The sequence below is a fragment of the Brachionichthys hirsutus genome, chromosome 6 (genome assembly GCF_040956055.1).
Source record: "Brachionichthys hirsutus isolate HB-005 chromosome 6, CSIRO-AGI_Bhir_v1, whole genome shotgun sequence".
NCBI classification, from domain to species: Eukaryota; Metazoa; Chordata; class Actinopteri; order Lophiiformes; family Brachionichthyidae; genus Brachionichthys; species Brachionichthys hirsutus.
This window is the reverse complement of record NC_090902.1, coordinates 10263563-10291440: the sequence shown is the minus strand read 5'-3', so window position 1 is coordinate 10291440 and position 27878 is coordinate 10263563. Positions and strand designations below refer to the sequence as shown.

General features: G+C 43.5%; 3 protein-coding genes across 4 annotated transcripts; 2 read left to right on the top strand and 1 right to left on the bottom strand.

Annotated features, from left to right (window-relative positions):
- Positions 1-1271: 1271 nt before the first annotated feature.
- On the bottom strand, positions 1272-10053 carry anxa6 (annexin A6). 2 transcript variants are annotated; one of them, XM_068740400.1, is made up of 25 exons: positions 10026-10053; positions 9263-9318; positions 8163-8247; positions 7991-8085; positions 7772-7885; positions 7591-7681; positions 7416-7495; positions 7239-7295; positions 6973-7066; positions 6331-6426; positions 6184-6242; positions 5887-6009; positions 5753-5811; positions 5447-5525; positions 4546-4627; positions 4373-4467; positions 4150-4263; positions 3910-4000; positions 3751-3830; positions 3475-3528; positions 3262-3355; positions 3101-3196; positions 2956-3014; positions 2606-2743; positions 1272-1695 (listed from the first exon to the last, which is right to left on the bottom strand). In XM_068740400.1, the coding sequence occupies exons 1-25, from the start codon at positions 10036-10038 to the stop codon at positions 1636-1638; spliced, it is 2064 nt and encodes a 687-aa protein (XP_068596501.1). In that variant the 5' UTR covers positions 10039-10053; the 3' UTR covers positions 1272-1635. The 2 variants fall into 2 exon arrangements, with proteins under 2 accessions (XP_068596501.1, XP_068596502.1); XM_068740401.1 differs by having other exon boundaries at positions 2621-2743.
- A 3007-nt stretch (positions 10054-13060) lies between these two features.
- Positions 13061-17349, top strand: LOC137894926 (cationic amino acid transporter 2-like). Its single transcript, XM_068740402.1, has 12 exons — positions 13061-13095; positions 13875-14254; positions 14662-14817; positions 14896-15061; positions 15153-15289; positions 15534-15756; positions 16117-16253; positions 16330-16432; positions 16533-16666; positions 16749-16915; positions 17024-17132; positions 17225-17349. Exons 1-12 carry the CDS (start codon positions 13061-13063, stop codon positions 17347-17349), a joined length of 1872 nt encoding a protein of 623 aa, XP_068596503.1.
- A 1811-nt stretch (positions 17350-19160) lies between these two features.
- LOC137895311 (platelet-derived growth factor receptor-like protein) lies at positions 19161-21314 on the top strand. The gene is made up of 7 exons (XM_068740791.1): positions 19161-19242; positions 19342-19514; positions 19592-19734; positions 19824-19975; positions 20077-20370; positions 20765-20904; positions 21096-21314. Exons 1-7 carry the CDS (start codon positions 19161-19163, stop codon positions 21312-21314), a joined length of 1203 nt encoding a protein of 400 aa, XP_068596892.1.
- The last annotated feature ends 6564 nt before the right edge of the window (positions 21315-27878 follow it).

Here is a 27878-nt window from a genome sequence, read left to right as displayed (position 1 = left end):
TGCGGCTTTGTGTTGCACACGATGGACCACTAAGGAGCATATTGTTATGACGGCGAAGAGAAGTTGTTGAAGTCGTCACGGATAACTGTGCAGCCTTCATCGACTATATTGCAAAGTATATCGAGCTTAAACTAGAGTCCTACAAGTTTACTTTCCAACCATAGTTTGTCTCAGCACACACATTGGATATAATTTATTGATTAACCCTAATTTTGCCTCCTTCCATCCATTTTCGGTTACTCTTATCCAGCTGCATCAGCCGGGAGGTGCAGCCTATCCCAGCTGACAGTGGACGAGAAGCAGGCCTCACCCTGGTGTACGAATGAAGATGGATTTTGACACGGTTGCTGTGAGGCCACAGTGTAACCAGTGCACTTTTAAAGGGCTCTGTGAAACTGTGAAACTTGGGGAATTCCCAAAACCCTCTAATCTTTTGCCCATCTTGAACACTGCTGTGTGTCCAGCAGTGTGGCCTGCCTTCACTGAGCAACAGAAGCACTGAAAGGTTCCTTTCATCAATGCACAGCAGCCTGCAGCAAACACACTGCACTCACGAATGCACATGAACAAAACAGAAGGAAGAGATGAGGCCACAAAAATATGACACGGCAAGAGTAACTAACTTCACTTTAGTCTACATGCATTATATTACAGACAGCTCAGCATGAAACCTGTTTACATCATAGCATGTAACGTAATCACAGCTGTAAATAATGACGTCAAGGCAACGGGAACAACGGCGCTTCTGTGAGGATGTGACGGTTTTGAAATATGCAAACTGCAATCTAATTTAATTTATGTCGCGTCAGTGGTTCTAAGCAACGCACGGTGCAGCACAATGTAAACTTCCCCAGCTGTCAAAGGGGAAATTCGAGAACAGCGTACAATTTGGCAACGGGTACATATTAACAGTGATTCGCTGAAACAGTCTCCTAATCTTTCACAGTTATTATCAGCAAGATTTCTACCATTAAACCAGATTGTGAGTGGCTGCAGTAGATTTTAATTTGTCGCCTTATTTTGATGCACTGCAGGGGATTTCCTCGCCACATACACAACTTTTTTCTTCTTTCCTATTTTAACAGAGATGGCCTAACAGCAGCTGCGTTGTGTGTGTGTGTGTGTGTGTGTGTGTCTGCATTTATATAATTCAACTGCCTGGCAAAATACAGGCCAGGCAACCCAAACCAGAACGGGAGAAAATGTGAGATTTATTTGTTTAAATTGATATTTCTGCAGCAATGAAAGGAGAAAGATAAAAGACATTTTGTTTGTGTTGATAACAATTTTATTAAGATATATATGACACCTTAAATTTGCAGTAATACTGGAAGGCCAGCACTCTGAAGGCACTGAGCCACCGTTACGTTTGCAATAACATGAACAGTTATTCTCACTAGTGAGTGTTGTTTTGTTACTCTGTAAAAAATAAGAAAAATTGGCAGACATCATCCTGAACACGGGAAACAAATGGCTGGGAGTTCTGGGTCACTGGGTTCGTCTGAGTAGGGGCAGCAGTTTAGGGATCGTGACAACAGGTACTGATGATAATCACCACAGTTTCACTCTGTGATCAGGCCGTGTCTCATGGTTCTTCATTTAAACGAGAGACAGCAGGACCACAGACACGGCAGTTCAATCTTCCCCTCCACAAAGCAGCAGCAGTGTTTTACGGTAGTCTCCTGATGTATCGCCCTGAACGAGGATTGAAAACACACAGAAGGAGAAGCAACAGTTAAAGGCTAATATTCTTTTCAAAGTATATTTCTGCTGAAATGGTTTTGCCCAGCGACAGCAGAACTATGGAGATGGAGGGAGATTAAAGATGAATTACCATTTATTTAAAATGAGTCTGTATCCTACAGGAATAACTCCTCGGTTTGGGTATTATGATCATTTATGTGAGCTAAGATGAATGTCAAGACGCATGACGCCACCTCTAAAGTTTGAGCTGGTGGCGTCTAAGGTGCAAGGTTCATTTTCTTTGCAGAAATGGAACGTAGTCAGATTCGTCTCATGTAATTCAGCAATAAAGTGAATAAAGATATTTCCCAACCTGTCAAACTTGAATATTTTTAATACACCAGTTTGCTCTGGGTTGTTGGTGATGCAATTTGTGTTTACAAATTGGTTAAAAGGCAAACTTGACAAATACTTTTTTCAGTGGAAAATTACAACTTAAAAATATGCCAATTATCCTCACTAAATACAAACTAGAAAAATGAACAACAAACCCCCCTTCCTATTACAGAATCTGCTAATATTTCTGGAAGAGCCCAATCAGGGCTCGCTACTTGCTTGTCTATATCGGTGTCACAGGACACTTCCTGTCTTTGCTGCTGTCAGCCAATAACAGCAGACACAGAGAGGAAGTTAATAAGCATGCAAGGGGAATTCCTAAACAGCTGTAGCCAAAGACCCAGGCCGCCTCAAGAAGCTGTAGACTACCGTGCCCCACCATCATCACCCAACCACAGCAGCAGAAGAAGATTGCGTGATACACACCCAGATTTGGACAAGACCATGAGATTAATGAGATGATGGCAGGATGAGATGAGAGCACAGCACAGCAACCAAGTGTTAGTCGACATAGACTCTGACTTACAATCATGGTTTCTACCTGGATGAATTCATGGAGGGACACGTCGTGCGTTTCCTTGAACTCTTTACGAACGTTGAAAAGGTCAATCTCAGAACGGGACACCATGATGCGGATCAGCGCTCTGTCATCTGTACCGAGACCCTGCAGAGAAATTCAGTAGATGTTCTGTTTATTCTGATTCTGTTATACGAGCTGGGATAGAAAAACACACTTAGTATATATATTACATGCACCAACAAACGCGACCTTATCACAAACTATAGGTTGACATCCAAGGCCCAGGTTTTGTGCTGCAGGCCTCCAACTCAAATTATGCAACAATATGAGCATCTAAAGCCACTATGAATGATTACCTTCATGGCTTTGTACAAGCGTTCTGCAAAATAAGAGGGCTGGTTCTTCACACTGCGAACTGCAAGGAAAAGAAAGCGTGTTCAGCAGGAGTCAAAGAATAGATGTTAAAAAAGTATAGTCCTTAACGTCAAAGACATTTGTTACCTATTGCATAAAAGGCATTTTTCACATCTCCTGACATCTCCTTCTTGATAATCTGTTCAATGTCCTTGTTGGTGTATCTGACAAACTCCTGCAACACTGTGAGAGCAAAGAAGGATGATCAGCCATAAGTGAAACAGTTTATTACCAAGCTCTATCTTTACCTTTCCGAAGATGTGGGGAGCTTCTCGTGCACAGAATACTCATGAACTTCATTTCCATGTCATCAGAGTCTGCATTGCATGCGTCTGCAAGTTCCTGATAGTTGAGGAGGAAGGAACATTTAACCGTTCCTTCTTATCATGTTCTCATGAAGTGAAACAGTTCAGGGTGCAGTAAGCTATACAACCCACTACATACACTGAAACACAAATCACCTGAGCATCTGCATTAGCTCTTTCCTCATCTGCAGGGCCCTCCTCTCTTGCGCCCTAAGAAAAGCGAGCATGGAAATGACCAATGATGAAAGGTATCAGTCAAAAACAATTTACTTTGTCTTTGGAGTTTTTGGAGTTTTCTTTGTTCTTTGATAGCTTGGTCGAAAACAGAACATCTGATTAGATAAATATTTTTTTTGCTCTCAGAGAGACTGCACCTAGTGAGTGGGTGTGGAAATTTAACACAGTCTTAGTTCTCATGGTGAGTAACCCTACCTGAACAAGAGAAACAAGGATGCGGCAAAAGTGGCCCGATGTGTCTGACTGAATGGCTTCCTCCAGAGATTTCTTATAGGCTGCAAAGGGTGAGCACATGGTGTTACACGTAGAATATTTACAGAACTGTTTTAAAGCCCTTTCTGGGACCAAACTCACCGGTCTGATAAGCGGCAGCCATGGCATGAATTTGTTCATTGTTCCTGGTGACCAGGGTCTCGATCAGAGCATGTTCGTCTGTCCCAGCACCCTGTTGGGATGCAGAGCCAGAAGAGTCAAAATCCAGGAAAGGATGAAGAAGAAGAATGACCCATTCCTCCTCATATAATGTTTCTGTCAAAATCTACATCTCCATTTTATTTATTGATTTAATTGTTGGCTGATATCGAGCAACTGTACCTCCATTGCCTTCCTCATCATTTTGGCATCTAACTCTGCAGGGGTTAACATGAGTCCAATGATCAGCCTCTCCAAGTTCTTTGACAATTCAGATTTAAGGTCCTTCATCAGATCCTGAAGACACAATAAATTCCCGACAGAAAACCCATGAGACGTTGAGTCCTGCATATCCTGGAGTAGACATATATTATTAGTAGTAGTATATTTAGTGAATTCCTCTCACCCTTCCCAGGAGGGATTTGAAGGCCTGTCGGATCTCTTGCCTCTGAGCGTTGCTTCTCTGTGCGACAATGTCTATGATTGCATCTTCATCTGTTCCTGTAGGTGGTAACAGACGGTCATGCTGGTGGGACTTGCTTTGCCGGATTGCGTCGGCATGGATGTGCATTAGCTTACCAAATCCCTTCATGGCTTTCCTCAGAGCTTGTGCATCAGCAGCAGGATCAAAGTTGGCTGCAGGGCGCACTGTTGGCCTCAGCTGAGGTGTTGGAGTTTAGTTTGCAAAGAGTTAGATTCAGTAAGCATATATATGCATACAAAATTAGGACAGGGCAAATGATACAATTACACTGAATGAATTCATTAAATTGCAAATTAAAATAATATTGCATAATAATATTTGGGGATTCACTTATAAAAACTTCTTAGACTTATACTGCGGCTGAAATATTCAAGCAAATATTTTCCATCACATTCTTTAAGCAAAGTTCGCCGAGCGTCCAAGACGCTAACATCCCTCCAAAAGCATGAAAATAGCTTAACTGCAAAAATTATACTCAAAATCAAAAGCATGCGTTATAAACGAGGCTCCAGATGTTAAAGATTAAAGCTGTAAACATGCAGAAATCTAAAATACAGTAAAATAGAAGCGTTTGATATAATTCTGCAGCTCAGAAAGTTTTGTGATAATAATCTCCTGACATTTGAGAGGGGGGGGGGGGGGTGCACTCGTGAGGCTCGAGCTCACGGCATAACCAACAGTGAAAAGGTGTAGGCTGAAAGACTTTTTTCATGGGGTGTTAGTGAGACGAGCTATTGTTGATCAAAATGTGAGACATTCTGACATTCACTCCTGGAACAAAGTGAGTCAAGCAGTAGTTGGGAGGAAATAGTATTAACAAGTCCTTGTATGTGAATGAACAACATTCTGATCACACCGGCACAAAGCCTTCATTGTGTGCAAAAGGCCATCTCTTTAAGGCACAGGTCACTGCAGGGCAGCAGGTAATTAGAGCGTATCCCACTGCAAAGCAAAACATGCAGGCTCATCAAACGTGGGAGCAGATGGAGGCCAAACCTGGACTTTGGTCATGGCACTTAATTCCCACATCTTGTAGGCTATCTGAGCCGCTTCAGGGAAGAACTCTCCAGCTAAACTGTAAAATGATCAGTTCAACACAGGAAAACACACTCAGCAACACCCACACATTTCATCAGCCGCTTTACTGTCCATCTTTCAATTTCTCCCCAAGATATATTTGCTACTACTCCATGCCTCTCCTCGTAAGTGTTAAAACTCACAGAGAAGAATAAATCTGACAAAGTGGCGCTCTACTGCCCCCATCTGGTTGTTCTGGTTACTCGACACTAAACTGTAACTTACTCATCATCTCCTCCACACAGGTTGAGCAGAGTCCTCTTGTAATCCCCCGATGTGTCATCCTGATTGAAACATCAGATGTACAGTCTTGATGCCGTTTGTTTACGAGTGAGCCACCGAAATCTTGTGCCACCGACCTTAATCATGTTGTAAAGCGACTTCTCGTATTTTAAACGGAAACACTCTCGAATGTCCAGCATGTCTATTTCAGAGCGAGAAATCATGATCCTGATGAGTGTGTTGTCAGCCGTACCGAGTCCCTGGAAATGACAGAGGGAAAGCATTACTCCTCAGGATAAGCAGTCCCATTCAATATTAAATATCACGTTGAAAAAGTCCGGCTGCAATCTGCAAGTAAGAACCTAACAAGCCGTGACGATTGTTGCTATGGAACAGCTGTTTGCGCAGACTGATTTGCTTTTCTTTTTTTTTACCTTCATGGACTTGTAAAGGCGCTTGGCAAAGAACATGGGGACGCTCCTGATGAACTGGACTGTGTGGAAAATCAAGGAGAACGCCCTGAGAGAGCTTGACGTGACACGTCATCCAAAAACGACAAAACGACGCGCATTCCTTCTTACCAACCGCAAGCATCAGCCTCTCAAAGTCCCCAGACAGCTCGTGCTTTATGCTGTCCTCGATGGACAGCTCTGCTATCTTGTCGTATGCATCAAATACTGATGAGAAAAGAAGAATACACATTAGTGTATTATATTTATATCTAGTGTGCTGTTGTGCAGGAAATCTAAGTTAACTCAAGTTAACGTTTTGACTATTTGCAAAAGATATTCTTGGTCCCAACGAGAATGTGTTTGCTTACAGAATGCTGCAGCATCAGGTCATGTTGATCACTGATCAATGAATCCAACGTCAGTGATATTGTCCCTCACAGCATTACAGCAATAGCCCTATGCCATATGCCAATATGTCCATCAAGAGGACCAGGCATTCACAAAATATAATAGGAGGGACATGGAATTTAATTTTGAACTTTTTACTTACTTACTTTTAATAATAAATAATGTAGCAAAGCTAAAAAAACAAAAACTACTCAGACATTTGCATCCATGGACACAGATGCTCCCACTTTGGGAAGACACCCTGAACATGGACAAAATGACCCAAAATCAAAGATGAAGTACTTAATTAATTACAAATTCTAAAATAATCAGATTCAAGAAACCAGCTGGATGTCTGCGGTGGGCGTTTATAGCTGTTCTCACCCATACGGAGGTGGGTCACACTACGGTTTCCCAGGATCATGATGAATTTAGCCTCATCTGTTCCCCACTGCTCTTCTCCGGCTGCATACAGGTCCTGTGTACAGATCGGATAGCAGACGTGTAGAAAATTAAAAACCAAATACCCGGTTAATTTAAATACTATTCAGCGAGGTATGGTTAGCGATAGATAGATGCACAAAACTCATAGCACGGCTGTAGATCTAAAGACTAGTCTCTACTCATGATAAAGATGTTAAAATTCTCACTTGTGCATCCTGCTCCACCAAGTCGGCATCCACCACTCCCGACTCATCCCTGGTCCCCTGGAAGTATCAAAGCAAAGCAGAGTGAAGGACAATGGACGGTTAAAGGTACTGTGGCTGCAACATCATGCTGGAGTGGATATTTGTCTAGTGGCAAGATCAAATCCTCTGTAAACTGACCTGCAGTAAAACAATCAGCATCTTTTTGAAGTGACCTGTCGTGTCCTGGATTATATCCTCCTCCATGTCTCTGCCATACGCTGGAGACACAAACATGAATTAAAATGCAGTTAACTTTTGGTTATATTGTAAATATTGAAGTAAAACTGCACTTCATTTATTCATTGCTTCTTACCGTCCTTGTATGCAGCAACCATCTCGTGAGCCTGTTTATTGGTTCTGGATGCCAGGATTTCAATAAGGCACTTTTCATTTGTTCCAACTCCCTTGAATTAAAGCGGACAAAGTAAAAAAAAAATGAAGTCTCCCCTGCCTCATTAAATTTACTAAATTATGTTAAAGACTGAACGTCTTACTTTTACAGCATCGTGGATTTCTTTGGCGTCATGGGAAGCTGGGGTTCGCATCAGACTGACGATGAGGCGCTCAAATTTACCCGTCAGCTCGTACTTCAAATCATCAATCAGATCCTGTTGAAGCAGCAGCAGCAGCATATTGGAATCATCTGCATGCGTGATATTTAAACGACTTCTGGCATCTCGGCAAAACAAAAAAATAAGAAATGAGCCAACAACCTTTCCGTAGCTGCTTTTGTACGTTGTGATGACTTCCTGTCGCTGTGCGTTGCTTCGTGAGGTGATCAAGTCCAATATGGCTTCTTTATCACTACCTGGAGAACACAATCAATGACTGCGGCGCATTCTGTGTGTTTCTGTGGCCTAAAATCCTTTGGTGGGAAGCACTCACCCATTCCTTTCATAGCGTTGTACAGGTTCTCCGCATCAGCGCTGGGATCAAAGTCCGCAGCTTTTGTTATTGTGCCTCTGAATACCTGAGAGAAAGGTTGTTAGATTTAATGCCAGAGGTGACGTGTTTATTGGTGATGATTTAAAAACACAAAGCATTGTAATGCTATTGACGCCCAACAATGTTAGCGCTTTAGCCGAGCCTCCTTGTGTACTGTAAATGCTCCAGACATGATCGGGATGTTACTCTGGAGTGAACGAAGCGATGGCATCTGGAGAGTACTGACAGTGAATACTATGGGTTACAAGCGTGGGTCGGGTTGCACAGACGAGCTTTGGCCAGTTGCAGGGGTCTATCAGACCGTGGCAACACACCAATAAATTATACATATTCATAAAAATGAAGGTATCGCTCGCTCTTCTATGAAGGGTCACAGGGCTGTTCTTTTTGCCTTAAATCCTTACATTTTAATCTCATTTATTTTAAGAAGTAAATAATAATCCAGCGGCACATTAAACTCTCTAAAGAGCAGCTGCTGCCATCGAGATCTCTGCTGCATTGAGGCATGCGGCCAAAATGTGCTGTCCTCCCTGCTGCACATGCCCCAGCGCTCGCCATTACTACAGCAGCGATCATTCCTCAGGACAGCTGGGGGGGGGGACAACCCCCCAACAGGACCACAAACAGAAGCAACAGTGCTTTAACTGCAATAGTTGTGATAGATATTGTGTGGAAACATAATAATTTTATGTAATAAACATAATTTCTGCCATTGCCTTCCTCCTTCTGGACTACTTTTCATTTTTTAGATTATAACTGAGCACCATTGTGTTTTCATAAGTAATTCAGGAAGGAACAAGACTTGCAGCTTGGACAGTAAGTCTTAAATAATTCTACAAAGTGAATGTCTTTAGAGAGAACCTGCCAGGTGTGTCTATATCAGACACCCAGGGGTCACCCTACACTGCTGCCTTAGTGAAGGGGCCGGCTGTCAGGGTGTGAGCGGCGAAAGAATTACAACCATCCAGGTTAAACAGACGATGTGGAATCCAGGTCACGGTTAGATGTAAAGCAAGATATTTTAGCTTCAGTCGGCTCACCATGACTTTATGTGGTCTTCTGTGCCAACGCTGAGCAGGAATCAATAATTCTGGGCCTGCTGGAGAGAGAAATGCTGATTAGAGGTATTCCAAAACACTGTGGCCTTGTGGAAATGTCATTCCCCTCCGGTACGAGGGAAATAGTGTTGCAAAGAGGCAGCATGCATGATGATGATGATGATGATGATGATGATGAAACCAATAAATCGAATGCTTTTAGTGCGCTGCGTCTGACATGATCACGACTTCTTCTGAGTGAAGGCTCAGTGTAGCAGCACAAGAAACACCACAGAGGGTTCCTGTTAGGTGTGACTCCACCATCGCCGTAATTAGCTCATCGATGAATGGAAATGCATTAAGGCCCGTTGGTGGTGAAACATGAGGAGACCCTCACTGTGGTTCAAATAAAACCCAACATCTATTTCTGTCTGAGTTTAGAGTCAAGGAAAAAACAGAATTAAAGACACAGCTATTCTACAAAAAAGAAACCACGAAGAGCAAATAACAAAGACTCAATTGTTCTCATTTAAGATACTGACTGAAATAAAATTACTACTACTACTACTACTACTACTTGCTTAAGTTTGGTTGAAGACGTTTCCCCTTCTTCAGTTCTAAAGAAAAGACAAAAATAAAACTATGTTTTAACTGCTGTACTGTTTGTTTAAGGGGGGGGGCTCCTAAAATAGCAAACAGAGTTCAACTTATTAATGTCAGATGTCAGAATAAAAATCAGGGGGCTGGGGGGCTCTAGGAGACGCACCCTTCACTGACATAACGCAACCCTGAGACATTAAATAATGACGGCGCGTCAGCAAAGTTCTCCGGACGCAGCTCCGTGCCCGAGTGCGCTTGATGAGTGTCTTACCGTCTGCGCGCAGAAAGTAACGGTGTCCGGTGAGAACGGTCCTGCTGTCCCAGCTGCTGCGTCCCACAACTGTCCGTCCGGCTGCCGTCCCGTTACGCGTCGCCCGTGACGTCACTACGTCGTATCAGCGCAATGTGTCTGCAGTGTGGAACATGAACCGGGTGTAGCGAAGATGATGCGCAGTTTTACGCATCTGTTGTAAAAACACGAAACCACACTCAAAAGGTGCGACGGAGTATTAGGGCATTTTTATTATTATTATTAATTACGAGATTAAAATGTCGTAATGTTACGAGATTAAAGTCTTAATATTACGACATTACTCCAGTTGAATGCTGCAGTGATTTTGGTGGAACTGCAGTTATTGAATATCTGTTTCGTGTCTCTCTTCGCTGTTGCAGCGGTTTTGCAATTTGCAGACGGTCCCTTGGCACTCGTCTCACCGCCGGCTGCACAGAGACAGCAATGTTATCTCTGCAGTTTGAAAGACAGCTATTTTCGATCAACCTGAGGTTGTAGCACATTGTTTATCTCACAACTCGTAATATTATTATTTTAATCTCGTAATATTACAACTTTAAACTCGTAATTAAAAGTAAATCTTAGTGTGGCCCCAATACTCCATCATATTCAAAAGAAACAAACAATCAAAAGGTATTTATTTATCTGAAATACGGTATCGACAGCGCATCAGACATTCAACGTTTGCCAGAAAGTTCAAATGTGTGGAGAGCTTGCTTCTATTTCTGTCCTGTCAGGCATGTGTTCCAGTAAGGGGGGAAATAAGAGATAAGGGAGGGGGGGGGGGGGGGGGATTCACAGGGAACATGACTCAGCATTTTCTACCCTGGCCAGAAGCCAGCACCAGTGCCTTCATTGATTTTAATTGGCTGTTTAGTTATCAATGTCAGCTTGTCATTACCTCAGGCTTCTGTATAACAGGACAGATCATTTCATTATAGCCTCTACATGAAATTACTGTTGCAGTAACTCCATCCATCACTCCATCCATCCATCCATCTTCTTGTAGAACCTCAATCTACCTTGTCTACAGCCGCTTTATCCGACTTATGGGTCACAGGTGCTGCTGGACCATATCCCAGCTGACTGCAGGCAAGAGGTGGGGCTCACCCTGGATGAGACGCCAGCGCATCACAGGGGCCACACATAGACAGACAACCAGGCATGCTCACACTCACACCTACAGAGAATTTGTGATCAATTCCCCTTCGCTGAATGTTTTTGGAGGAGGCCGGAGAACCTGGAGAAAGCCCGTGCAGACACGGTGGGAACATACCAACTCCGCACAGAAAGGGATCAATCCCGGAACCTCCTTGCTGTGAGGCAGCACGGCGTCGCAGTGGGTAGCGCTGTAGCCTCACAGTCACAGCAAGAAGGTTCTGGGTTCAAGGTCAGTATGGGCAGCATACCGACCTCCTCTGCTTCGGTAATGCATTGCAGCTGATGAGAAAAAGTGTTTGTGCATTCTTACACATCTTTAATATCTCAATCTAATCTGTTTTAAAGGGTTTAACTATCTACATATTTTCTCCTTTTAATGTTTATTGTTGCATTTCTTATCTGTCACGGTGAATTCGCTGTCGCCTCAACCCAAAAAACACTTGAAAACAAAACTAAACACAACTAAAGTGAGCACAAAAGCTTTTTTTGGCTTTCTGAATAGGATTTTGTGTTCTCGACTCTCACCCTGCGCTTTCATGCTATAATGAGTGCATTATGATCCAAACTATTGGCGAGCTAGAAAGGATACTTTGTAAGTAATTCCTCTGAGTGGGAGGGACACACAGGCGCTCTTGTATATATTGCAGAAGAAATGACGTTTCCTCCGTTTGAGTCAACACGCCGGGCATTTTGCGCTGTTTCCACAACAAGCCGCTCATTGGACAGAAGACAAGGTAAAGAACTTGGGAAATCTACTCAGTGAAATTACCCTCAGCAAGTCAGATTCAAATCTCTGTTTTAATTCTTTGCATCTTAGATTTGTGCACAACAGCAAAGTTTGTTTGCATGTTTATAAGGCTGCATAGAAGATGAGTCTTTAAATGCACTGTAGATAATAATAAAGTAATAAAGCTGCATATCAAGCGCTATTTATTATCATTATTTCGTTTAGCATTATAGTCCCTGTGGAAACAGTATCTCAACCAGTGAGATCTGCTGATAGGAAGCCTGAGCTTTCAATCTGGTCAAAGGTCCGTTGACACCCGCCTCCTGACCACTGAAGTGGATGCCAGGAGGGATTAGTTGAGTCAAAATCCCCTGATGGGAGATGAGAGGTGAAAGCTACCTCTCAAGGAATAAATGCACAGCCTGCTGCACGCATAAGCCATGAAAGCGGCTTTGTCCTCCTCGGATTCATTGAAACACACGGGGCCATTATTCTGGCAGGCTCACGCTAGCAGGTAGAGATAAGTCCACAGCTCTCTAAGGTCCCAGGCTCATTTCTAAGCAACACACAGCATGTATGTACACTCTGAGGACTGTCTGTGGTTTACTTGTTTCAGTTTTTTGGCATTTTCTTTTCCTCATATATATATTTTTTTGATAAGGACAGCGTGTATCTCAAAGGGTGGAATTATCTCAGCAGCGCAATCATGAACAGATTACCGGAACCACAGCTCTGATTGCATGAATGAGTAAGAGGAAGAGTTATTTTTATAATACTAAAAAAACTCATGAACACTATTTGGCAGGTTTAATCTTTAAAAGATGTAAAGAAGGTGAGATGAGAGAGACTACTTGTTTTCTGTTCACTGTTCGGATGCTTAACGTGAGAAAAACACAACAATGGTGCGACACAGAAGGGTAGAAATATCTCGTCTTAATTTCTGAGAGCATTTTTAATTCTATTGTCCTCATTTGATTTTAACAGTGACTGATCAGAAGTAGCCCTGCATCAAACTGGAAGGATGGATTGTCACCAATGTTATTTCGTCTTGACTGGGTGAGAATGTTCTCTGGCAAAATAAAATAAAAAAAATATGCAGTTCTGTATATCATCCTGAACCAGGAAATAGTTGCCAGAAAAATCAACATTTTGGAAAACAATGTCTTACTTAACAAATGTCTGAACCAAATTAACACATTTTTGTATATATATGTATTTATATTTGTATCACTTTTGCGAGATAGGGGATTTTTTTCTACATGGAAAATGCAGATTTGTCTAATTGTATGCATCTAAAACATCTAACTTGTGATTTGGACGTTTCCATATCCTGAAAGGCCGTGTGTATCTCTCAACAGAGCAAAAAAGATAATTCTGACTTAATCTCCTGTATTCCTGAGAAATGTTCAGGGAAGTCGGTGGGTACTTATTTGAAGGTTGCATTAAGTGTAACTCTGGAGCAGGGTGTTGTTTCTGTGCTGTGGGTGGGAGCAAAAAAAAAACTCCATACATCAGCAATAGCTTATCAGTGAGTTGATAAAGAAGAACACATAAAAGAATAATCTGAGGGAATACGGATACATGTACTTGTTTCTTGTAAGTAAACTTGTAGGCAGAGGAGCTCACAGAGGAGGTGAGTGAAGTCTTTTAGTCTTTTATTTAAGACAAATCTGGCTAATAATAATAATAATGTGATATTATTATTTATTTTCAAAAACACATCCTATCTTCAAAAAAAAAGAAATCTACCGGTAATTGGTTTTATGAGACAGTTTTAAAAAAAAGATATAGTTCCCTGCTTACCACTTGTTTCCATCCTGATTCAAACCACTCAGAAGAATGACGTCCTCCAGAGACAGAGTGAAGTCCTTTTTGGTGAGCCTGTCTCGGAGGAAGCCCCTGGAGCCCGAGGGGGAACAGTCCACCTTCAACCGCTGCCTGACCACTCTGGACCTGGTGGCCCTCGGCGTGGGCAGCACTCTCGGAGCCGGAGTGTACGTCCTGTCTGGAGAGGTGGCAAGAGAGAGTGCGGGACCCAGCATCATCATTTCCTTCTTCATTGCAGCGCTTGCGTCCATATTTGCTGGACTGTGTTATGCAGAGTTTGGGTCGCGGGTTCCAAAAACAGGCTCAGCTTACCTTTACAGCTACGTGACTGTTGGAGAGCTACTGGCCTTCGTCACAGGGTGGAATCTGCTACTGTCCTATGTGATAGGCAAGTGTGATACATGGATTTATTATCATGTCTATTTCTCGCTGATGAGGATTTGAGAACGAGGTCCTTTTAGAACAGTAGTTGTGTTGGTTTCTGGTTTCTTTTCTTTCTTATGTTCCATTTATTTCACACATAGCTGGCTCACTGACAGGACCTGTCTCATACTTTAGGACAGGCTCTCTTTAATCTGTGAAAGTTTAAAGGTTTAGAATTTTTGCTGACATTTGTTGACCCAGTTGTTCCCATAAATCAAGATTATTGCTTTTGTGTTTTTTTAATAACTGAGTCATTCAGTTTTAAAGTCACACAAAGGGAAGAATCACTGTGAGTAATTTCTATTTATGACTACAATAAAGCAATGTTATCTGGTAATTATTTTTTTAATCTTTTTATTGCAATCTGCTCAGGGACATCCAGCGTTGCGCTGGCATGGAGTGGGACATTTGATGACCTCATTGGCGGCCACATATCCAGTTATTTTAAAGAGCATGCTTCCATGGATCTCCCTGGCCTGGCTCCTTACCCAGATGTCTTTGCTGCGTTTCTCATCTTGCTGCTGTCGGGTAAAATGGGGACATTGGCGTTGTTATGTGGCAACAACCATGCATGAAAATAATCTGGATATTTATTTTTCAATGAAGGTGTGCTGGCTTTTGGAGTGAAGGAGTCAACAACAATCAATAAAATCTTCACTGCAATAAATATCCTGGTGCTGCTATTCGTGGCCATCTCTGGGTTCATCAAGGGTGACATCGCCAACTGGCAAATAAGTGAAGAGGTTCTGATTAACGTCACTGCAGTATATAAGTAAATATAGTGAATATAATTAGAAGATCTTTCTCATATGCAATAACGTTGTTACCTTACTAAAAACAGTATTGTCTCCCCACCCCTGCAGAAACTTGAGCTCTACTGTCAACGTGACAAGTATGTATGGAGTGGGTGGATTCTTCCCTTATGGCTTTAGTGGAACGATGGCTGGAGCTGCAACATGCTTTTACGCTTTTGTTGGCTTTGACTGTATCGCTACGACAGGTAGGAGGACGACATCTGCCTCAATCAGCGTAAAGTCTTATTGTAGATTGTTGTATTTTGTGGTATATTAGTGTAAACTTGTACTGTCTGGTGTATCTAGTTGTTCAAACTGAACTTGTTGATTTGATCATTGCAGCAATTGATGAATACATTTTTTTCTATATAATTCTAATATGAAATGGGGCAGGATGTTTTTTGCTTCAACGACACTCTTAATGAATTCATCATTTTTGTTTCCCCACAGGCGAGGAGGTGAAGAACCCCCAGAAGTCTATTCCTGTGGGCATCGTAGCCTCACTGCTTATCTGCTTCCTGGCCTACTTCTCTGTGTCTGCTGCTCTCACCCTAATGATGCCCTACTACATGCTCAGTGAGAAGAGCCCCCTCCCGGTGGCCTTTCATCATATCGGCTGGGGTCCCGCCAGATACGTCGTAGCCGTGGGGTCATTGTGTGCCTTGTCCACCAGGTATAAAACTGGTATAAAACTGCAGTCATGATTTAGTATTAAGCAAACTAATTCATGTTGAAGTGAAAATGAAAAGAATGTGGTTGATCTGTTGGTTGATTAAATGCCCCCCCCCCCCATTGAAAGATTTCAGCAGCTACCTGATAGCTTATAACCCTAACCCTATGTCTTTTAAAGTAATTAACATAAGTATGATTTTCAATCCCTCTTAATATCCATTTGGGACAGAATACTATCAAAGGGATTTTAGAAATTGGAATTGATTTTTAAAAAAAAACAAAAAAAACAATCTGCTTTCCATTTAAACACTAAGAACATTTAGAATTTCACATCTGACCATGGCGGTGTTTTTCTCCCCAGCCTGCTGGGCTCGATGTTCCCGATGCCTCGGGTGATGTTCGCCATGGCCAGGGACGGCCTACTTTTCCATCCCTTGACCAAGGTCACCTCTAGGGGCAGCCCTGCCATAGCCACCATATCGTCTGGATCCGTGGCAGGTACAGCTGTTCCAGCTGTTCATCAGCTTCTATGTGACTGGACTCAAATCAAATGCTCACTGCCTGTCCCCTTTAGCCATCATGGCTCTGCTGTTTGACCTGGAAGCGTTGGTGAATATGATGTCCATCGGCACGCTCTTTGCTTACACGCTTGTGGCGTTATGCATCTTAATACTGAGGTAAAACTCTTTTATCTGGTTCTACTCCTGCAGAGTTTTGTCTAGATTGCTGTGCAAATGTACACCTTTGTATATTTTTCACCTATATTTAACAAATAAGGTATCAAGAGAGTCCAGGTGAGGACACAGATCTACGGATCACAGAGTCAGAGTCCAGGTTCGGTTTCATGACGCCTCCGTCCTCTCCCACTTCCTACACCTCACGAACAGTCACGATTCTGACTCTGATTTCTGGTGTGTAAAGCAAGTTGGAAATTCCCCCGTCTTTTATGAAAGTTGAACTGATCTCTCTGACTCACCTCTTCTGTCTCTGCAGTTGTAAATGTGATCGCACTGTGCCTCACCCTGTCCCAAGCCTTGGAGGCTCTGGTTCGTGGGGAAGCATGGACCATAGCGGTTGTCTGTGTCCTTGCCCTCTTCCTGTCTATCACTATTGTCCTCATTTGGAGGAACCCACAGAACAGCACCAAGGCAACTTTCATGGTGAGAATGTTTTAGCTGCGTGAGCTCTTGCACACAATTATTTGTATTTAGGATCAGATAAAGATTACAACATATGCCCCCCCCCCCCCCTGTTTTCTCTGTTGGCAGGTTCCTTTAGTTCCTCTGTTGCCTATAGTGAGTACGCTCATCAACGTCTACTTGATGGTCCAGTTAGGTGGAGACACGTGGATACGATATGCTATTTGGATGTTAGTGGGTATGACTGCATTTTTGCTCGAGAGGTTCACAGAGTTCCCATCAGGTGTGCTGCTGAACTCTAACCCCCCCCCCATCTTATGTCTCCTGCAGGCTTTCTCATCTATTTCATCTATGGTATACGTTACAGTGTTCAGAAGCAGCGTCTCAAGTCCAGCCAGATAAAGATTGACACGTTGAGCTGCAAATCAGACGTCATCAAAGAAGAAAAGTTCTGATCAAACCTTGGGTGGAGAGGAATGACATGTTGCAGGAAACAGCAGTTTTAAATGTGTAGCTACTGTCTAATGTGCCCCCAGAGAATCAAAATGCAGACAAATGACCATGTTATACATTTTCATTACAGATTAACAATTAATATTGTTATTTCCAGCCCCAATGGCTTATGTAAGTGTGGCATCCTGTCCAGGTAATTTACACTGTAAGAAGAAAAGTTTTAATATTTTTTAACATCAAAGTTTACTTTTTTATAATCCATTCAGATTTCATACAACTCTAATTGTGATCATGCATAACACGTTCTTTATGCGTTAAAATATGCCGTTAGACTGTCCAAGATATTAGTAATGATATAGATGTACATATATTTGTTTTGCTAAGGTTAGCATAGAACTGCAGAATGAGGTTTGTTAGCTGCATAGTGTGGCCGGTAGCATCTATGTGAGGAGGGACCATGGCCATGCTTCACTGTAGATAAACAACTACACCTGGGGAGGGCACTTCTGGATTCTGAATCCTGCGTGGGCTGTTTACCTTAATTTGTCCCCCTGTCCACTTCTGTCAGATTTGACCGATGGACATAGAACATTTGAAATGGTTTAAAGTATTTGTCGTTACATAATTTGTTTTGTCTGTTTAAGAGTCAAGGTTTTTTTTTCTAATTCCAATTGTAAATAGGGAATCTGTATGTGTTTTCTAACATTCGTTCATTTTCCAACCACTTTTTGTCGCCCTGGACCTGGAGCCTATCGGGCGAGAGGCAGGGTACACCCTGGACAAGCCGCCAGTTCATCGCAGGACAGTTTTCTAACAATGGATTGGAAATCCTTTAATTATTAAAGAAAGAATCTAGTTTGTTCCGCTGGTCATCGTGATTAAAAAAAATTAAAAAGTCACTTCCAGTCGTAATATTGCATGAAGATCCAGAGAGGTGACTGAGAACAACAGGACCTTTCACTGCAGCGTGCTCAAACTCACTGCTGGGAAGGTCACTGGAATGGACCACGTTGTTCTCACTGGGGAAAATAATGTTTCTTCTCTAAGTTAGAAACATCATTTCACACAGGAAAATCAGAAGGCACGCAACTATAAAGTTACATCTAGCCTGGATTCCCTAAAATATTATCAGAGAAATACAAGTACAAGAAATTAACGTTTTTAAATAGAATGATTTAAGCTGTTGAATTTCAAAATAAAATCTTTTTTCCCCCAGATCAGAATTTTGGATCATATCACATTTCAAAGACCTAAAGGTTATTTCAAGTACATGACAGAAAAACAAAAATGCTTTATTCTTGCATCATCAGTTAAATAGACATAAGAATGACAATATTTTGTTTACATGTGATCCTCAGTGTGTTAAATCTGTATGTAATTTATTTACCTGTTGTGTGACAACCAACATGCCGCACAACAAGTTTACACCAAATGTTTTTAACAGCCTTGCCCCAGCCCCCAGGCTTCGACTCGCCTGTGTGGTGAGTTCTGAGGGTGCCAGACTCATGCTGCTAATACTCTTCCAGTCCGGCAGCTAAGCAAACAGGCTGTGTGATTCCAGATGGAGGGGCCTCTGTCTCTGGACCCTCATTGGTCCAGACAGGCCTAAAAGCCTCCATTGAGCCCGTCAGAAGGAATTTAGGGTACCAATGCCACTCTCAGGAGGAGGAATTCATGTGATTTTGGTAAACAGCTGACAGCTCATTTTAGAAGCTGCTCTCCTCCTCTTCTCTCACTCTCCTTCCTTCCTTCCTCCTGGGGTCTGCAGTATGTTCTCTGTCTTTAAACTGCATGAACTAACACTCCACAGATCATGACACCGTTGATGTCGTCGCCGTCAAAGCGAAGGCTGGTGCTGAGTGCGTTCCTTATATGCGCTGTAATCGTCGAGTTAGGTAAGTGACTTTATTCACTTTTGCAAACATGTGCTCCGAGAATGGCTACAGAGGGCTTTCTGCTGGAGCTATCAATGCACCGTTATGTCCTTTACTTAGCTTACTGTGAAAAACATGCCCAAGAACAGCGGACCAAACCGGGGAGGAGGCCTAAACCGAGTAAACCCAAACTAGTGAAATCAACAAGCGAAGGACCCAGAGCTGCGGCAGCCAAAGCCAGGACTAAAGCTGCAGCCGCAGCCGCAGCCGCAGCACAGACGTCGCTCACACAGGTATGACGCGGGGGCGTTCACCAGATACAAGAGAATCTGTGATACTAACTGTATGGTTTTACGTCTGGCACGTGAAGGTGCTGAACAGAGGGAAGTTTAAGAAGGTGGGGGAGACCATAAGTGTGCCGACGGGAGACACTCTGGAGCTGAGGTGCCGGGGCAAACCTGTGCAGTGGAACGTCCCCCCCTACCTGGAGGAGGATGATGATGGGAGGCTCAAGTAAATAGTTACCGTGCACTTTGTAAAATGTGTCCTTCTGATGGCGGAATGGTAAAATCGGGTGCTGATTTTCTTTCACGACTCTGCAGGATTGTGCAGCGTGAACGATACGGCCTTCTGACATTAGTCAACACTACCGGTGCAGACACGGGAGAGTACACGTGCTATCCTATGTACTGTGAAGACACAGACTGCAGGAAGGACTATGACAGAGCTGTCAAAGTCTTTGTCTTCTTCCCAGGTACAATGAATACACTTAGCGGGTGGTGTACGAGCCGTCTCTACTTTATTCCAGCAGCAGAATGAGGGATATATTTAATCTGCCATATCTTTCCCAAACAGACCCGCAAGAGTTATTCGTGCCGTCCTCCCAGTACTACGAGGTGCTTCAGCTGAGGACCAACTGGCCAACAGTTCTCCCTTGCCAGGTGACGTCACCTGAGGCTAAAGTCACTCTGCATCGTGAGTTTCCGCCGGTGGAGGTGGCGGTGGATGGGACGGACATCTCCTTTAATGTCAAGAGGGGCTTCACCATTCACCGACCCAGGCCCTATCACGCTGGAGCCTTGTACTGTGTGGCCAGTCTGGGGAACCTGAGGCAGAGCTCCACCAAGTACATGCTGATCTACGTTCACTGTGAGCGCCGCCACTGCTGTCTGTTACAACGGGGGGAGTTATTGTTCATGCAAACTCCTTGAAGGTTGAATCTGAAGAAACTGGACTTCGGTTTAGGGTCTGAGGATGTTTGACTTCTCAGTCCTTCTAACAGATGCTTGAACTCTTGTGAAGTCGGCAACATATCGACAGTCAAGTTCACACAGTCAAGAAATGAAGCAGCTTCTTGGAGGAAAGATGAAATGTCTTCACCCAGTTGCTTCAGATCCAACCTTTAAAGGTTCACCATCACCAATGTAACACACACACACACACACACACACACACACACATAGGGAGCGCAAAGCCATGTGTAAAAAGTCTGAGACTTTTATCATCACTAAGTTGATCTCAACGTATCCCTTACATACCTCAGACCCTATGAGTCGTCCTGCTCCAGTGATCCAGGCCTCGTCGAGCTCCCTGGCTGTGGGGGAGAATCTGCATGTCGGCTGCTCCGCGCTGGGGGAGCAGGATGTGGCTGTGGAGTTCACGTGGGAATACCCAGGACAGCAGGTCAGAACTGTACATAAACGTTCACTTTAGTCTTCACAGTAAGCTTTTAATACATTTAACTAAAGTCACTCTTTGGACACAAATATGTAGAAATATAAAATAATTAATATTTAAACTGTGCAGTTGATGTCTTGAAGACATCCCAAGCTGCTATTTGCAAAACTGAGTCGATAATCTGTTCTGTTCTGCAGATTGGGAGGCCGTTGTACACGCAGGAGAGCGTCAGTCCGGCGGGGGGTGGAGCAGCCCGGCAGCAGTCCCAATCCGTCCTCCTGGTGGATGAAGTGAGGGACGTGGACCAGGGCACATACACCTGCACTGCCCAGAACCTGCAAGGAGCCGCATCGGTGTCCACAACTGTTAAAGTGGTCCCCAAAGCCAAACCTAAAAAAAAAAAACATCAAACCTGATCTCAAAAAGACAGAGAGGGTGAGAAAAAGAGGGTGAAGATGAAGATGAAGGTGAAGCATTTTCTTTAGTCACCGTGTTAAATGGCATTTTATCAATAGCGTGAAGATGCAATCACACGAAACATATTGTCTTCCTCTGTCATTGTTACGCAGAAATGGTACCGCTTTAGAATTATGGGATGTTTTGAGTTTGTTCAAAGTTTTATAAACGGATTGTTCGTTTGCTTTTGTGTACTCATTTGTATTCTTGTTTTGCATGGCCCTGGCAAAAAATAAATAAATAAATAAATAGAATGGAGAAATAAAATAAAATGTATTCTGAAAATCATCATTCAAGCGTGTGGCGCTCTTGACTTGATGAACCGCGCTTACGCATCTGGTCGCTAGAGGGCGTTGTTTCGCTACAAACCTTGTGGCGCGTCGGTCCCGCTCCTGTGGGACAGGAGGAACACGTCTTCCCGAGCCCCCCCACCCCCTGTTGTGTTTTCTTCACTTTGCAATTCAAACCTTCGAGAGTGAAAGGAGGCGGTCGCACTTTGTCCGCCTGTGTCTCTGCGCACCGCGTCCTGGTAGAATCCCTGCGGAGCCGCGTCGGGTTCATTCTAGAATCACCGGGAGACCAAACTGCGGTCGAGCCGTTCCAGAGATGTCCTGCGCGCGGAATATGGTGAGCGCCTCATCTTTCTACCCGCTTCCTCCTGTCCACGCACCCTGTAGGAGAGGTCTTTGATGTCATTACTGTGTGGTTAAAAGTTTTCTGCAGACATGAATGCACTTTAGGATTAAAGTAAAGTACTGATCTCGAGTTTCTATATTCCCCAAATCAGGGTTAAGCCTTCCGATGTGTTTTCACCGTTGTCTGTGTATTTGCAGGATGGTTCCCTTGTGTTTGTGTGTGCGTGTGTGGGCGGGTGGAGGGTCTTGGGGACTGCCTGTGCTGTTGTCGTGGCGACCAGGGGCCACCAGGTGACCTCTGACCTGAGGGCTGATGGTGCGTTGCAGGAGGAGTCCTTTCGGTGCTGCTGCTGGTAAATGGGTGCGCGCTGACGCACTTGAAGGAGCGCGTGGACGATGAAGGGAATAGATGTGCGTGAGATGTTGCTGGAGACAAGGAGCATTATGGGAGAATTCAAAGAGGTGACGGGAAGCTGAGCGCCGATCGCAGAGACAGCCTCAGTATTGTCTGGGCGTTAAAGTCACCACACAAAAATGTGTTTCTCTGCCTCATCCGGCGCTTCTCTTTATGACACAGCGGTGACTGAGAGATGAGAACGAGATGAGATTTCACTGTCAGTAGAACTTCAGACAAATCCATGATGTTCAATGAAGATATAAATCTGGGTCGTTTTCCCTAAACCCAATGAAACGAAGCTGGTTAGGGGATTTCTATGCCTTCTGCTGCTTCCATGCCCGTTGTGTCTTTGCGTTCTTCTCAGGGAGTCTATTATTTGCACCATATCAACATCACTATCCCTAACGTGGCGTTTAATGATGCTTGGTTACGTCAGTGCCACGGAGCTGAAGGCTGCTTCCCCTCTTCCAGAAATACCCATTTTAAATTTAAATGCTGCTATAATATGCAAACTATAATCTTTCTTCAAACAATAGTTTTGTAGTAAAAAAAATATAGAAGCAATACCAATGAACAACTCATCAATTTCTAAAGCCTGAAGTCCATCCTCTTTGCTGCTCTTCCCATAATAGCCGACAGTTGCTGTAACAATGTCATTCAGCTGTTTGAATTTCCAGGGAGGTGACACTCGTGTGTGTGTGTGTGTGTGTGTGTGTGTGGGGGGGGGGGGGGGGGGGGGGGTGTGTCTTGAAGGCGCCGGCAGCTGATGAAACAGTAATTCTGCTGAACAGTCAGATGTCTGCTGACCATTTGCTTCGTGTTGTCCAGAGATAAACTCCTCTCCGTATTTCCACAGTACGATTTCTGTTCATCTTAAAACACTGTGAACCCAAACGCTTGTTCCCCGTCAGAGCCCCATCCATCCAACATCCTGGTTAGCGCGGTGAACTGCCCAATTCAATGTCCGGGTCCTCCGTGCTGCGTTTGAGTCCAGTCAGGCGTGTGTGATGGTCTAGCAGCTCTAGCAGATGGTGCAGCAGGGAGAGCATGGCCATAATGGCTCGGTGCAGATTGCCCCTCGGGCCACCAGCTAATCAAACGCTAATCAGCCCTTCTGACGCTCACTGGGTTCTACCCCCCTCCACACACACACACACTTACACACACACATCTAGAATCCATGGTCTATTCTGTCATCTTCTCTTCCTGGTAAGATTCCCAACATTTCCTGAGAATTTCATCAAGATCCATCCATAATGTTTTGAGTTATGTTGCCAACGGACAAACAAACAGAGAGATCAATGCCAGCAAAGACGTAGCCTCTTTGGCGGAGGTAAAAAAAAATACACAAAAACACTTTAGTGTAGTCCGCCCGGATTCAGCCGCTGTAGTGGGTTATCTCAATCTTATCGTTATCAACAGTAGAATCAAAAGAAAGTTTAAAAAAGTTCGAGTATATGCTGGAAACGATGCGTTCCAGATAGAAGAGGAGTATTTTAATTCCCAGAGATTCATTCCCCAGAGAGCACAATCGCATCAGGCAGAGTTGTTTGAATTAGGTTTAGAAAAGCATTCATTTATCACGCACACGCTAAAGTTGACATGTTTACAGCCAAAACCAAACGTAGAACACACCCAAGGTAATCATTAACGCTCGGTGACAGGCGTCTCCTGAACTTTGGATGTCTGACGCCAATCCTGACGCCGCCACTTGCAATCGAATTGACATCATTATTTGTTTGACAGATATTCCAGAAAGACAATGTATTGATCATTTTTCCGGTGGCTTTCTTCAGGATCAAATCCTTGAAAAAAAACAAAACAAAACATTTATGGATCCGGATAATGATCAGCACCACAGTATTGATCACAGCCTATCATTTCTTGTTGAAACGTTCCATCAGTCGAAACGCCTTGTGCTTCTGCATCAACCCCTGATGCATCACTAACGTAATATTTGATTATAGTATTTGCTCTGATGTTAGTGACTCTCTGCTTGGTTTGCCTTCACATGTGTAGGCATTAGCAGCAGTGGTTGCCGGTGTGTGTGTGTGTGTGTGTGTGTGTGTTGAAATGAATTGCGTGCAGAGCACTCGGCCCCTGTCTCTCGTATTTATCCTGAAGTGCTCTGAAGTAACGTTGCAGAACAAAAGGTCATGAGTTAAAGTCCTCCTCTCCAAACGGGCTTTGTTGTTTATTTCTAGCTATTTAGAAGTGGCATTCATTGTTGCAGCTGCAGCTCAGTTCCCTCCATTTTCCTGTCACAGTCTGTTATTTGACGTAAAGTCAACCTTGGAAATTTAAAGGTTGCATTCGTCTGTTGTTAACTGTGCGGCATGTAGGTCATACGAGTAGCAGAGCGAACAATGGTGATGGTTCAGAGGCATTCTTATTACCTCCGGCAAGCAGGTTATGTTTTTGACGGCTTTGTTTATCTGTTTGGCTCTGAGCAGGATTTACGGGAAAAACTGCTGGATGGATTTTAATGGAAAGAAAAATCGAAAGATGGATCTTGGTCTAAATTAGATTCCATTAAATGTTGACAGCAATCCGAATACCCGTCTGGACACGCACGCACAAAAACATATCTTGTAAAATCACAAAGGGGTCAGATATTCACTATCAGGCAAAATGTATTCTGGATCTGATCCAGAATGAGGTCTGGAAAAACGCTAACATTTTAACGCTGAAACTCCATTTACGGATTCAAAAATCAGTTAAAAATACACATCAACTCCGATTCACTTTTACTTTTCATGGTTGGTGTATGAAGATAATTTAGAACCTTTTTGGTGATGATCCAGATCACCGTGTGGATGGTGTAAATTCAATTAGGAGGGGAATGAGCTGCTTGGCGGAGGTCTGCGCTCTCTGAATGCTTTTTGAGTCTAATAAGTTGCTTTCTTTCTGATAGGTGATAAATTTAACACCAGGAAGTATGGCTATCTTATCTTAAATGATCTTATCTTATCTTAGCTTAACTTATCTTATAAATAGCCATTTAGGTCAGTTTATTTATGTTTAGCTTAGTTTATCTGAGCAGAAAGACTGGGAACTAATGGAAAAAGACACATTGTTACAAAGAGTGACAAAAAAAAAATCAAGAAATTGTTTGTATTGTATTCTGTTTTAGACAAAAAATAAAATAAAAGATAATTTCTTTGTCTAAATTTTTGGCCAGATTATTATTATTTTTTATCTTCCTGTGCTAGAGGTGTAGACATCACACATCAACAACCCCCCAGATAGAATCAAATGATCCAGGATCTACCAAGAACCATTTCAGATAGCTATTCAGTTACATTTCATTGCTGTCTGTTAAGTAACAGTACCGTAGTTTTTTTGTTTATTGTGAAATCTGTCTCTGTCCTGTAAATCCTACTGCTAAGAATTCAAAGAGAGCTCATCCCCAGACCTACAGACACAGAAAGCTCAGGCTGTAGTCCGTTCCCTAATGGTATTTCTCAATAGACAGACATGTGGCTTCCCTCCTAAAGCTGCTCCATGCAATATATTTGTCTAGAAGAGCTTAATCAGGGGAAATGAGTCCAGCCCAGGTTGTAGTCTCGTATATTATATTTGTCTGGTCAGGCTGGTGCTGCAGCTAGACGCAAGCCAAACCGTCTGCTCCTTCTGCCTCAGCTTAATATTTTCCTCCACGGATATTCCTGTTCTCTCGCCCAACCTTGCCCCACCCTCATCATTCTTACATGTACCACCTTTCACCACTGCTCCAGGTTCCCAGATATTTGTCTTGTTGCAGCTTCTCTGGGAGAATCAGTGGAATCTGAGACATGAATGTGAGGCCCAGAGGTAATAACAGGGTTATGACAGCACCTGCCAAGGTGTGAGACTTGACTGCCTAGCTTTGATCGGGTATTCCCCGCCTCTCGTTTTTCTTCAGGTTTTCTTCAGATTGTACTGGGCAGGCACCACAAAGACGTCAAATTGCTGCGGCAGAATAAGCTTTGATGGCTTGCCAGTGTCTATGATGTGCACCACTGGTTGTCCCGATGCGTTATTAGCTGGGATTCCTGTGTGCCCACCCATTGGTGCCAGCTTTAAGAAGTCCTGACTCCTCCTTTGCAGCCCTCTTCTCTCACATGACAAAGAAACAAGAGTGACTTTGTTCCCTCCTGGTTAAGAAGCAGAGAACAATGGCTTTTTTTCTTCCCCTTCAAATGCAAGCGTCAGTTTGAGTTATGAAACTTGATGCGGCGCAGGACCCACCCAGCAATCCGGCCTCAGAGGAAAAGACTTACACTTGGACTATTGTCCACCCAGTCCACAGTGGCCACCTCCACATGCTTCCATTTTCCACTTGCAACTCATCTCTGCGCTGTTATTTTTCCTGCCCTCCTCCACCTTTCTCAGCTTCCTTGCTATCCATCTTGCAACGCAAGTCATAGCCCTCATTGTTGCCTAATTATCCACAAGCAAACAAGAGACAGTTTTGTCCGGGTGGAAAACCGGCTCGCGTGTGAAAACCGGCTCTCATCTGGAATGACCACCTGAAAGCTGGTTCACATGCATTGGCTTTTGTTTCAAGAACTGGACGAACGAGTCCGGAGGCAGTAGCCTGCAAGAAGACTCAAGGTATTGAAAAAGGTGGGAAAGTATCGGGTGCTGTCTTACGGGAGCTGAACTAGAGAGAGAGATCAACTTAGAGATGTCTCCCGGTTTGCCACAGAGGAGATGCTGGCGTCTGTTGTGAAACCATCCTCACCTCACGCACCGATAAAGATCAGCTTCGTCCTCCTGTTGAGGCCTGCAGGTCAGTGGGTAGAACCAGGCAGTCCCCCCTCCCTCCCACATCTCCCACCTGCCGACACGGCATGGCAAGCAGGAAGTCTTGTGGCGTGTGAATCATTAGCATGAGCAGGACACAGAAAGAGAAAAAGAGTGTGCATGGAATTAGGAGCAGAGAGCATTCAGCTGAATTAACAGGTAAACACTCAGATTGTTTCCCTTTTTAAAAATATATATATATTTGCTTGAAATAGCTTGTGTTAGCACCTGAAAGCCAGTCTAGTATGTGACACTTTAAATCCAAAGGGCGAAAAGTCACCTCGCTTGGATAGTCTGATTTGTGAGTGTGTGCTGGAGAGCTCAACGTGTTCTGGACTCGCTGTAATTTAAGGCTGGATCGACAAAGAACAAGTTGAACTGCAGGAAGACAAGGAAATCAGACGGATTATTAATTACTCATACGAGGTCCTTTGAATTGATAATAAACTCTTTTTTTTTTTTACTAAATCTACTTTCCTGGGCAAATGATGTAATGCGGAGCAGAAACCTCAGCCCCCACATTCATCAGAGGAAATATCTCAATTTAAACTTAACTATCCCCTGCCACCAACGGGGTGGAGGGATGTATAGGAATGGGTTCTATCTATCTATCTATCTTTAGGCTTTTATTACCTCTGTTTTTGACGGTGTTTATATGTTTGTTTGTTTGTCTGTTAGCAGGAATACTGCTGGACGGATCCTGA